Source organism: Urocitellus parryii, chromosome Y, assembly GCF_045843805.1.
Source record: "Urocitellus parryii isolate mUroPar1 chromosome Y, mUroPar1.hap1, whole genome shotgun sequence".
In the NCBI taxonomy this organism is placed as follows: domain Eukaryota; kingdom Metazoa; phylum Chordata; class Mammalia; order Rodentia; family Sciuridae; genus Urocitellus; species Urocitellus parryii.
This window is the reverse complement of record NC_135548.1, coordinates 17801977-17815194: the sequence shown is the minus strand read 5'-3', so window position 1 is coordinate 17815194 and position 13218 is coordinate 17801977. Positions and strand designations below refer to the sequence as shown.

General features: G+C 33.4%; 1 protein-coding gene across 1 annotated transcript in view; it reads right to left on the bottom strand.

The window, feature by feature from the left end:
- Nucleotides 1–7784: 7784 nt before the first annotated feature.
- Nucleotides 7785–13218, bottom strand: part of LOC144251040 (profilin-1-like) — a 43726-nt gene continuing 38292 nt past the window's right edge. Inside the window, exons 2-3 of the mRNA XM_077794169.1 lie at nt 8891–8948; nt 7785–8330 (exon numbers count right to left, since the gene is read on the bottom strand). Of these exons, the coding sequence (XP_077650295.1) occupies nt 7840–8330; nt 8891–8900 (501 nt within the window). The 5' untranslated portion in view covers nt 8901–8948 and the 3' untranslated portion in view covers nt 7785–7839. The remainder of the gene's footprint in view (nt 8331–8890; nt 8949–13218) is intronic.

Here is a 13218-nt window from a genome sequence, read left to right as displayed (position 1 = left end):
TCTGAATGAGAGCAATTAACATATAGAATGATATAGACCTGTATTGTGTTTTTATTCTTGGAAACTTAAAAATCATTAAAAGCAATTCAAATTTTGGGAAAAAAAATTTACCCCTGGACTTAATGAATGCACTCTGCTTCTGTGGATTTATAATCTGTAAAATCCCTGACAGTTCTAAGAAATGAGACACCAGGTAACTTATGAGAACTCACAGAAAAAAATAACTTTCATGTAGACCCCTGCAAAAATGTATACCTTCAAGCTCCCCTGTCGACACCACTGGGTATAAAGCTCAACAAATGTCTGGACTCAGTATTCAGTGAGAGAATTTGTTTTAAGTGAAAGCTCCCTCTGGAGATGCTGCAGACAATAAACCTGCTTCCTGCTAATTCCTCTGGTGTCCAGTCTCATCTGTCTTACTTCAGTACTGCCAGTCTACACTGTGATCTGCATCAAAGTTATTCTTCAGAAATAAAGACTTTTCAAAACAAGAATAAACTAAAATAAACTATGACAACTAGGCTACCAGTGTAGGAGATTCACAATGGAATTTTATATACACAAGAAGAAGATTAAAATAAATCATTGGAGAATACAAAGAATGAATGTAACCAGAAGAGTGGATAAGCAAATGCGAATTAAGAGTGAACCCTCTATTATAAAGAAACACACCTCATTAACATTGGATTCACATCATGTTAATTATCAACTTAAAAGATATAGACTGAAATATTCAATTAACAAACAAGACCCAAATGTATGTGGTTTATAAGAAACACACCTGACTTGCAAAGTTGTTCACATAATAAAAGTGAAAAAATAGAGAGATATTCCATGTAAATGAAAGCCAAAAAAGTAGTAGCTATTTGTAAATGTGATAAAGGTGACTTCAAGCAACAATTACTCAAATGTAGCAAAGAAGGTCACTACATACTGCTAAAGGGAAAAATCCAACAAAAATAAAAACGTCTGTAAAATATTTACACATGAATGGCATTGCAATCAATTTTATAAAAATAATTACTATTCAGTCTAAAGGGACAAATAGGCCCCAATAAAAAACATAAGTGTTGGTGAAGTTAATATTACTATCAAAAGTGACTGGTTAGGTGGACAAAACATCAATAACTGTCCTATATATCACTTTTACTTTATTTCATATCAACTTAATAGTTATCTACACACTATTTCATCAGAGAAGAACAGAACTCATAATTTTTTAGCATACAAAAAACTTCCTTTCTAATAGATCATATATTAGGATACAAAGCATGTCTTAGTAAATACAAAACTGAAATAATTCCCTCTAGCCCTTACCACATCACAATGGATTGCTATCAGAAAACAACACATACAGCCTTTTTAACAAGTGGGTCTGGGAAAAAATAGATACACACATGAAGAGAAAAAGTCAACTCAAGAGTGGATCAAAGATTTAGGAATTACACAAGAAACTCTACAATGGCTAGATAAAATTGTAAGGTGAACTTTTCAACACATTAACACAAGCATCAATTGCCCTAACAAAACTCGTAAAGCATAAGAAATAAAACCAAGAATCAATAAGTAGGATGGCATCAAATTAAAAACTTCTGAACACTAAAGGAAACAAATAAAAGCATAAAGACAGAACCTGCAGAATGGGAGATCTTTGCCACCTGATCCACAAATGCGTGTTAATATCCAGAATATATAAAGAACTCAAAAAACTTATTATAAAGCAATTAATAACTCACAGAATAAATTGAAAAAAAACTAAAGAGATCGTTCTTAAAAGAACTACAAATGAACAATAAATATATTTAAAAAGTTCAACATCTCCAGCAGTTTGGGAAATACAAATAAAAACTACATTGAGATTTTACCTCACTCTCTATAGGATGGCAATTATCAAAAACTCAAGTAATAGTAACTGTTGATGAAGATGCAGAAGAAAAGTACACTTGTACATTGTTGGTGGGACTGCAAATTAGCACAAACACCTTGGAAAGCAATGAAGAGATTCCTCAAAACACTAGTAATGTATTACTCAACTCTCCCAGTCCTTGGTATATATTGAAAAGATTTAAAACCAGCACATTTTAGGAATGCAGCCCCATCAAATTTTATGGCAGCACAATTCAAAATAGAAAGGCTATCAAAAAGAAGCCTAGGTGCCAATCAACAGATTAATGTATAAAGAAAATGTGGCACATACATGTAATGCAGGTCTACTTAGTAAGTCATCAATAAAAAGAAATAATGGCATTTGATTGTAAATGAATGAAATTGGAAAATGTCCTGCTAAGTGAAATAACTCAGACTCAAGAAAGTCAAGGGTTGAATATTTTCCCTTATATTAAGAAGGTAGATAAAAATAAAGAAAAAATGGGGGATTCCATAAAAATAGAGAGGTCAGAGGAGTAGAGGAAGGAGATTTAAAGGGATGGAGGGACTGTCAAAGGAAGTGTGGTGAAATGAATCTGAAGAAATTTTCCTTTGTACACTTAGGAACATATCACACTGAATTTCACTTTGATGTATATCAATGATGTACTAATTAAAACAACTACAAATAAATACAAGAAAGAACAGTGGAGTAGATAAGAGATAACAGAGGTAGGGAAGGGAGAATACTGGGAATTCAAACTGGAAAAATATATACCATGCTTGTATGATTATTGCAAAATGAACCCCAATATTACATGTGAAATAATTATCTAATTATAAAAGAAGCAAATAGTGAGTAGAACTACAGAAACTGCATGAATACTTGAAGAATCAATAATACAGTTGCACAATCAAAGGGTCACTGATGAAATCAGGGGTGGAAAAGTTTTAAATAGACCCAAGAACCACAAGAGAGTCAAAACACAACATCTCTATATTTATGGGACAAAGTAAAAGCAGTTATTTTTATTGCTTGTTTTTTATTTTATTTTACTGAGACATTGTATGTAAATATAATAGTGGGGTTCATTATACTATATACAGAAATGCACATGTCATATTTTGATAAATCTTACTGTACAGGAACTTTTCTTTCCCTCTGATGTCCCTTCACTAATCTACCAAAAGCAATTGTATGAGGGTAGTTTATAGCAATGGCTACCTCCATTAAAAATCTGAGATATTTCAAATTAAATACCTCATGAAGCATCCAAAGTCTAAGAAAAACTTCAGTAAATGAATTCTAAAACCAATACATGAAAGGAAATAATTAATGTCAGAGCCAAAATTATAAAATAATTAAAAAACATATTATTAATAAAACAAATAATTGGTTATTGAAATTGTGAATAAAATTGATAAACCCTTTGCAAAGGGAACTAAAAGAAAGAGAAAGAAGATTCAAGTGAATAAAGGTAAAAACAAAAACAGAAATATTAAAACAGACACCACTGAAATCCAGAAGATCTCTAGAGACTATAGGAAAACTTATTTGTCCATGAATTGGAAAATCTAGATTATTTTAAAAACTAAAATTGCAACAAAAATATCTAGAAGATATTTGTAAAATATGGCCTAAAATTTTTGAATCAAAGGGATAGAAATAAAAACCAAACAGCTCAATAACAAGCAATTAGGTTGAAGCAATAATAACAGGCCTCCAAGACCAAAGGTGAATGCATGGCTAAATTTTATCAGATATTTAAAGAAGAACTGATATTAGTCCTCCTATTACATGTAAGAGCAAAGGAAAGATTCTTCCAAAGCAATTCTGCAAAGTATTACCCTTACTGGAAAAGAGAATATGAACAGAACAAGGAAAAAAATTGATACCAATATCTTTGAGGAACATAGTATAAAAATCATAAAATCTTTACAAATCACATTTGACAACACATTACAAAATTACATACAGTGTCAGGCATGGTGGTATATGTCTACATTCTCAGAAAGGCAGCAGGTTGTTGAGGAACACTGTAATTTCAAAGCCAGACTGGGAAATTTAATGAGACCTGTATCAAAGTAAACAATAAAAGGTGCTGGAGATGTGGCTCAGTGGTACTGTGTCACATCCTGGTTTGAGACTCTAGTCACATAAAAACAAAAACAAAAAACATAAAAGCTGGTTTTGCTCCAGGATGATTCAATACATGCCAATCAATAAAACTAATGCACCACATATAGAATCAAGGGCAAAATTTTATGATCACTTAAGCAGCTGCAGGAAAAGCCTTTGATAAATTCAATCGCCCTTAATAACAAAGCCCCGAGAAACTAGAAATATGAGAAATTTATTATAAGATAATAAGGACCAAGTATATCAAGCCCAAAGCCAATAGTATAATGAAGAGGAACTGTTGGAGTCTGTAAACAAGTCAGATGGCACCTGGCATTTTGCCAGAGAAATGTTAGAGTCTGTAAACAAGTCTGGATGGCGCCTGGAAAAATGCCAGAGGGAGTGGTTTGTGAAGTAAGGCCAGCGAACCATTAAATGTGGAGATTCCTTATTGGTTGACTGATGTATCTAGTTTATGCTAATTAAGATAAGCTGGGTGGAATGTATAAATACCTTTGTTGTCCTACAATAAAGGGCTTCTACTCCTGCTGTATCAATCTACACAAGTTCCTCGTCACCCCCCCCACCCCCGCTATTTTGCTGCAGCTGGAGTGCAGCAAGGAACATTTTCACTAAAATCAGAAAAGACAAAAATGTTCATTGCTACCAATCTCACTAATCACAGTACTTAAAAGTTTAGACAAGAGAAAGAAATAAGAGATTCAAATAGGGAAGTTAAAATGTTAAATCATTTCTATATGCAAATGATATAGTCCTATTCTTAGAGGAACATAAATGATGTATCATGAAAATTCTACTTTTGATGAACGAATTCATCAGAGTAATAGGAAACAAAATAAATATATAAGAATAAAGTGTCTATACACCATAGCATACCTAGTGAGAACAAAGAAAGAGTAATAGCTCATTCAAATAGCTTTAAAAATAGCTAGGAATAACCCTCAAGAAGACAGTGAATGACCTCTTCAAGAAAAATTACATTTGATGAAAAAGGAAACTAAAGAAGAAAATAGGAATTAAAAAGACCTCCTATGTTCATGGAGAGGCAGAATTAATATTGTGAAAATGGACATAGTACCATAAATGAATTATATATTCCATGTATTCCCATTCAAATTCTAATGACATTTTTCACAAAAATTGGGAAAAAAAGAACTACTCCTAAATTTGTATGGGAGGAAAACAAACAAAAAAAGACTTAGACAAAGTGATGCTGATTATAAGACAAACAATGGATAAACAACAATGCCCAATTTCAAAATATAAAACACAGCCATGGTAATAAAAACCATGGCCCTGGTGTAAAGAAAGACTCATAGACCAATGGATAGAAGAAAATTCAGAGAGCAAAGTCACACAGATACAGTCATGTGATACTAGGCAAAGACACCAAAAACATATTTTGGCGGAAAGACAAAAGACATTTTAGAAATAGTGTTGGAAAAACTAGATATCCATATGTAAAAGAAGGAAATTAGATGCCTATTTTATAACACTATACAAGAGTTTATTCAAAAAGGACTAAAGACATATGTACCAGACTAGAAGGTTTACAAATGCTAGAAGAAAAAATATATGGAAAACACTTCAGTATGTAGGCAATGACTTCCTGAATAGAGCCCCCTACAGCTCAGAAAAAAAGAGCAACAATGGATAAGAGGGGGTGCATCAAACTGAAAAAATTCCTGCGTAACAGTAAGAAGTGGTAGCCTCCAGAATTGGAGAAAAGAGTAGCTTTACTAGCTACTCTTCTGACAGAGGGTTAATAACCTGAAAATATTAATGCAAATATCTTAACACCAGAAACACAAAAACCTTTTCAATCACTGAGCAAATGCACAGTGAGTCCTCAAAATAAGAGATACAAAGGCCAACACTTCAGTGAAAAAAAAAAACATAACATCTTTATCAATCAGGAAAATGCAGATCAAAACAACAAGCTCCCATTTTCCACAATTCAAAAAAGTAATCATCAAGAAAGCAAATAATACTGGGAAGATGAGGAGAAAAATCTCTTATATGTGAATGGTAGGAACATAATTACTATATCCCTATGGAAATTCATATGAAGGCTACTCAAAAACTGAACATAGAACTACTTTATTATCCAACTATACTACTCAGTACTTAATGGAAAATATTAAAATCTGCTTACTTTAGAGATATACATATGCCCATCTTTACCATGACACTATTAATGATAGGCAAGTTATAGAATCAGGCTAGATGCTTGTTAATAAAAGAATGGATAAAGGAAATGTGGTATATATACACAAGGAAGATTTCTATGCATAGAGAACAACAAAAATAAGTTAATTTTAGCAAAACGAATGAAACAGGGAAGCATAATGTTAAGTAATATAAGCCAGACTCAGTAAAAAAGTATCATATATTGTTCTCATATGAATAACTAGAGGTGGAAATGTTCAACATAAAAATAAATGAATAAAAATTTTTAACCATTAGCATACATAAAATTGGGAGTATGGAGGAAAGAATGTTGAAAACAGAATTATGGGAATATACTTGATCTATATGTATGTACAAATATGCCACCGTGAAAATTCTGTATAATTAATGTGTATCAATTTTTAAAAATTTACCATCTTTTTTAATTTTTAGAAGTTCATTTTTTTATTTATTATATTCATTAACACTAATACTTGTTCTGTTTAGATTTTTATTTTTTTGAATAGCAGTACTATCTGTATTATATATATGTATATATTTTTAATTGATTTCTTTTTAGTTATATGTCACATTGATTTCTTAAGCATATAAAATATGCCACATTTATTTGCTTAGTTTTCTATTCATTATAATCACAAATGATTGTGATTGTAATCCCAAACCCTGCCTCCTAGTCATTGAAGGACGTCAAGAGTAAATGATAGACAAATATGACACATTGTTCTATATGTCCAGCATGTACTTCCCATAACATTCCAAAGTTTGGCCTAATATTAAGTTGCTACTCTTATTAATTTTAATATTTATTATTTAAGTATCAGCCATCTTGACTCTTATTCAATCTGGACACAACTTTCCCTTCATAAATGAATTCTTTGTATGCATCCCCTTTTCTCAGGTTCATATTCATAAAGCTGTTCTTTTGGCTTCTTTTCTATTTCTTTCATTCCATAAGGGCGCACTGAAAAACTGTTTATTCCCACCATATTCTCTCAATGTTAATTCTATAAATATATCTCATCTGTTGCTATCCTTGTTTTCTACTATAACCTGGTAGCCTTATTTCTTTCTAGCATGTTTGTCATCATGGAAGATGATATGTAAAAAAAAATGCAAAGAATTTTTTTTTTTTAAAAAATACATTACCTTTGAATCAGGTGACGGAATGGAAGGACAATCATTCTTTATTCTGATTGCCTGCACAAGTGTGGTTTCAACTACTTCCTTCTTTGATTGGTAGGTTTACTGTTGACAGGTAAGTTTCAACTCTTTTGGTTCCCAATGTCATATTTTACTTCTGACGGTAAAAACATAATAAACAGTATATAAAATTCTGTAATTTTTTTAGTAGAATCTTTTTTATTCAGAAAAAAACAAAACCAAAAAAAAAAAAGAACAAAAAAATCCAAAACACACAAAAAAAAAAAAATGAGAAAAATTTTTTTCCAACCACACACAGGAGGAGTATGGGTAAGGGGGAGGTATCTTTCCATCCAGCCCCGGCCCCGCCCCAGCCCCAGCCCGTGGTTTTGGCAGCAATAAGGGTAATAAGGTAATGGCCCAAAAAATAAAAATGGTGTCTGTGTATGGGAAGGAGTGGGTGCAAAAGCTGTGGGGAGTGGTGAGGGAAGGGACAGAAGAGGTCAGTACTGGGCATGCCGCAGGTGGGAAGCCATTTCATAACATTTCTTGTTGATCAAACCACCGTGGACACCTTCTTTGCCCATCAGCAGGACTAGCGTCTTGGCAGTCATGGTGACAGTGACATTGAAGGTGGGGGCTCCACCGGTGCTCTTGGTACGAAGATCCACGGTAAATTCCCCATCCTGCAGCAGTGAGTCCGGGATCACAGAACATTTCTGGCCCCCAAGTGTCAGCCCTTTCACGAAAAAACTTGACCGGTCTTTGCCAACCAGGACACCAACCTCAGCTGGCGTAATGTTGACGAAGGTTTTCCCGGGGACGCCGGCCCAGACGGAGGGCGAGTCCTTGTAGCCCACGATGGCTGCGACCTGACAGGTCCCGTCTGCCATGAGGTTGTCGATGTAGGCGTTCCACCCGGCCATGGCGCTGCTGCTGGGACTGCTCTCGGAGCTGCTGCTGGGGCCGCGGGCTGGGCTCGGGCTGCCTCGGACTGGCGGGCCGGGGAAGGCGGAGAGCTCAGGGCACGCGCTACCATCCAGACCGCATCTCTGCTAGCTGTGCAGCAGCCCTCGCACCGCCACTTCCTGCTCTTCCCCCCCCCTCTGGATTTTTATTTGCAAAGGCGGTAGGGGCGGGGCCTGCTCCCCATTCTCTCCCTCCCCCCGTCTGCCCAGATACCTAACTTTGCAAATGCAATTTTAAAAATCCCTCCCCCTATTGCAAAATTTGCAGAGTTCGATGGAAAGCTATGAAAATGGCTGGGGGTGGGGGGTGGCGGGGGAAAGGATAAGATTAGGTCTTGCCCCAGTCGGCATTGACTACAAACTAGACTTTGGTATAGGGGAAAGGGGTGAGCCAGAGAATGTAAAAGAGAAAGGAGGAATAATTAGCAAAATGCAAATTGAGCAAATTAAAGCGAGTTCGGCGAACCCAGGGTTAAACAGAACGACTCCTCTTTCCCCCACCTCCGCCGGAGGGAAGGAAAGGCCAAAATTCTGTAATTTAAAGTCAATAAGCATCAGAATTTCAGGCAGTCTTCAAATATCTTACCATTCTTCATGGATTGTCTGGAAGCTTCAATTAATTCTTTTCCTTCTTCTGGGATGTTCTAGGAAGAAAAAAAAAATTAAAATATAATAAGAACCAAAGTTGACAAAATAATTAATGTTCTCCACTACTGCAGGGTACAACAGAATAAGCATTCTGATGTATACTCAAACTAAAATTCTCTCACTAATGGGGTAAGGATTATGAGCCATGACAGAGATATCTCCAAAATGTCACTCCCCTTACCTCCAATTGATTTTTACACAAATACTGAAATACATTATACTATTTTTAAGTTGAATGTTATAGAATAAAAATCATATCCATATTTATTTAGAATACTTTTGAAAAAGACTAACAATATGAGAAATTATAGGTAATATTTTAATGTGTTTTTATGACTTAATATTGGCATGAATTACCTCTTGAGGGGAAAGCTCATAAGACATGAGCTTTTAGAGTATCAAAGATGATTGACTGTATTCATAAACAGTATAAGTTTTGTCCATCTTATGTGTTAAATAGCTAAAGATAAATGATTATACAAATTTTGCTGCTTTCAAAAGAAAGAGAAATGACAAAAACCATCTTCTGGGGTGATATCAATGAATAAAAACCACACAGAGTTACTAAACAGAAACACTAACTCAATAACCAAACCAAAGTGACAGAAATGGCACAATGAAAAGACACTGAAGAATGTTTTCTGCAGGGGAAATTAGGCATTAGAGTAGGTTATTGTTTTAGAAAGGGATATATATATATATATATATATTCTTTTTATTCCAGTACCTTCATATAATTAAATTAACAAAACAATAAGATATAAAACAATACAATATCTCTTAATAAACCAGGTGGTGCTGCTAACCACATCACCAGGTTTGCTTGACATAGGTAACAAAAGACAGTGGAATATGTTTTTTTTTAAAGGATAAGCAAGAAGGAAGAAACTACAAATTTTCATCTGAAGTCCAAATTTAAACTCAAATTTGCAGAAGGCTTGGAGGATATTGTTGTTCCTACTAACACATTTATGACATTACTCTAACTTGTTTATTCTTCCTTTATAGCACCAATTTGAGATTACTTGCTCAAAACTTTCACATCCAACATATTAATAGAGAATGAAAAATTAAAGCATATTTTTGAATTCAATATACTTAATTACTAGTTATCTCATGCATATTATATTACATATGACGTTTCAGCAAGTAGACATTTATTTTATCCACATTTACTCATGTTCAACAAAGTATATAACACCAATTGCTAGAAATAGTGCATTTTTCCAAGCCAAATGAGCTCAGTTAAGTTATGAATAATATCATAATAGCATTCTAAATGGAATACAGTATGATAACTCTATACTTTTATCCCCCAAATAAAAATTACACCCTTCTTACTCACATAATATTTGGATCTTCATAACTGAAATAAAATTAAAGTTATTCAAAAACAAAAGATGTTGTTTACATTTAACCTTATTTTAGCTGCTCCAGGATATTTGCAAATATATTTCCTAACCTAGAATAGTTTATAAAATAGTAGTGTTTTGCAATGAACATTTAAGTAAATATAGAAACATCTAAAATTTGAAATTTCAGAGTGTGACATAGAATTTGGATATTTTAAGAAAGTATAATGAAAAAACAACAATTCTGAAACTAAAGTATTTCAATTATTGGAGTTTCTGCTTCTAAACTGGTTATTACTTTGCACATGCCATCTAATCTTCGATTAGATGAAGAGTAAATTTTTAGAAAATTTCATTACCTGATATTTTTTTGAGAATTTTTATTGGTTCTTTTCAGTTATACATCAAAATAGAATTTATATACTAGGATATAATTATAAAAGCATAGAATTTAATTTGTTCTAATTCAGGACCTAGTACTTCCTTATGTTCTTCTAATCTATCTGCTATTTACTTATAGTTTTTAAAATTACTGAAAGTTTTAGTGGAAAGACTCAATGTATGGATATGTAAGCCCTTCTTAATGCAAGTATTAAGATATAGATTCTAGATTACTGGGTTGCCACAATTCGCAATATTACTTTAGTATAAATACAGAGCCAAGGAGTGAAATAGAGAATACAAGTCTCCTTAAATGTTATGATATCAAAACATCAAGGGTCCAAGTGAAAAAAGAAAAGTTATATGCAATGTATATTATACATTCCAAACTAATGGCACCAGGGAAATTCCACAATTCTATAAAAATTAATTTAGGAATGGATATTGTAAGTCATGTAAGAATGATTTAAAACCACAGTAATATAAACTGACCCAAAAATCCTTGACTAAAATATTATATTTTTCTGCAGTTAGAAAGCTGCAATTTTTCTGTTACTATTTATTTCCCAGGCTATCATTCCTTCCTACCCCCGGGACCCCCAAGTACTTAAGAGAACATTGATACAAAAAAAAAAAAAAAAACATTTTTAAAAAATTCAACATAATTCTTTAAAATGGATTATTAGTAAATTTTCATATAAAATGTAAGAAAAATATAGCTACATTTTCAGCATTAACATCTTAAAACACAAAATTCAGAGCAAGAACATGAGCTTTACAAAACATCACTTTACCTTATTATGAGCTTTATACTTGCTCTCAACCCTTGCAAAGCAGCAATCACCTGGATGTGATTTTTTAGTAGATTTTTAGAGCAAAAATGTATAAAAAAAACAGGTGAGTAGTTTTCTTTTTAAAGTAAACTCTGTTTAAAGTTAAGGTATAATTTATTAAATAAATGGTGTTTCTTGATTGGCATAATTAAAATATGACCTCCATTTAAAAAAATAGCTCGTATTTACCTCTTTCTGTCTCTACTGCTGTGAATCTATAAAATATTCAATGAAGGCACTCTTAGTTCCAATTCAGAGAAAAAGCCAATAAATCAGCAGAACCTGATAATAATTTATTTTTGCAAATTGCCTGTCTTGAAGGCTGAACTTAAAATCCATGTAATAGCTGGCATTTTTCTTCCACCTGAACTGAAACAAACCTCTGATAACTCAAGACAAGGTAGCAAGATGCACAGTTCCCTATCTTGGAATTCCAGGAGTCAAATACTAAGCAAGGTGGCTTGAAAATGTCGGTCTTTGTTATTCAGCATGGAAATCACCAGTAATAATACACTATCCAATCCCTTTATACATAAAAAGTGCAAAGAGTTCTCTGGAACTTTAAAAAGATTTTGAAAGCTACAAAATTTGTCTGAAAGATGTATTCTAAATGTTATTAGAATACATCTTTCAGACACATTGAAATAAATTATAAAATTGATTTTTTTTCCTGTGTCATTCCCACTTTATTCAAGTCCTCATAAACTAGGAAGCATTTTAAAACCTTTACAGACTCTCAAGGGGAAAGACTGCCAGAAAAGCAGAGTCTTGGTATTTGTACCTCTGTTTCCCTAACTATTATGTAAATGTCCTCCTTCCTCTGGGAATACATTTCCCAGTTTCTCATCTGCAAAAATCAGTGGCAGTCTCCAAACTTGAAGTTTACATTCCTTAAATATACAGATTCCTGACATAAGGTTAAACTAAAAGGAATCTCAATCAGTGGCCTGTCTAAATATATATCTAATCAAAATAGAAATAAAAATATTAAAAGCTTATGACACTGATGTTTTGTTATAAAATATTCCTCCAGACCCATATTGGAGAAATTTTTAGAATTAATATTAATTGTATTTCTGACAGGTAATTAATGAATGCATTAAAAATTCCTATGTCTCCCACTTTGTACTTATCAAATGCAAGGAAGAAACATGGGGATTATAAAAGTTTGATACTTAAAAGTAAATTATTGGTCCCATAACCTTAATCTTTACTAAAAGCTGTAAAAATGAAAGAAAACCTTATCTTTGTCACATAAAATAGGATAAAGATATCAGTGTCAAACAAGGGGAGACAAGCAGGAAGTGGCTTTTCTCACAGCTCCATGACATGGGATTCAGAGAGTGAGAAAATTACTTCTCTGTAAGGTGGGGATTAAAGCATGCCCCTGATACTCAATATTGGACAGAGAGCCTTGAAAACTGGGGAATTTGGGGTGCATCAGATGAAGATGAGAAACAGAACTGAAGCTTAGGTTCTGATGTGAGTGGGGGAAATCAGTACATGAGGATGGAAAAGACTGAAAAGTGCTGCAGACAAGGGGCTAGTGTTATGCCTCAGAGGTAGAGTGTTTGCGTAGCATGCATGAGGCACTGGGTTCAATTCTCAGCATCATGTAAAAATAAAATAAAGATACTGTGTCCACCTAAAATTAAAAAAGATAATAATAATAAGAACAAAAGTGCTGCAGACAGTCTTGG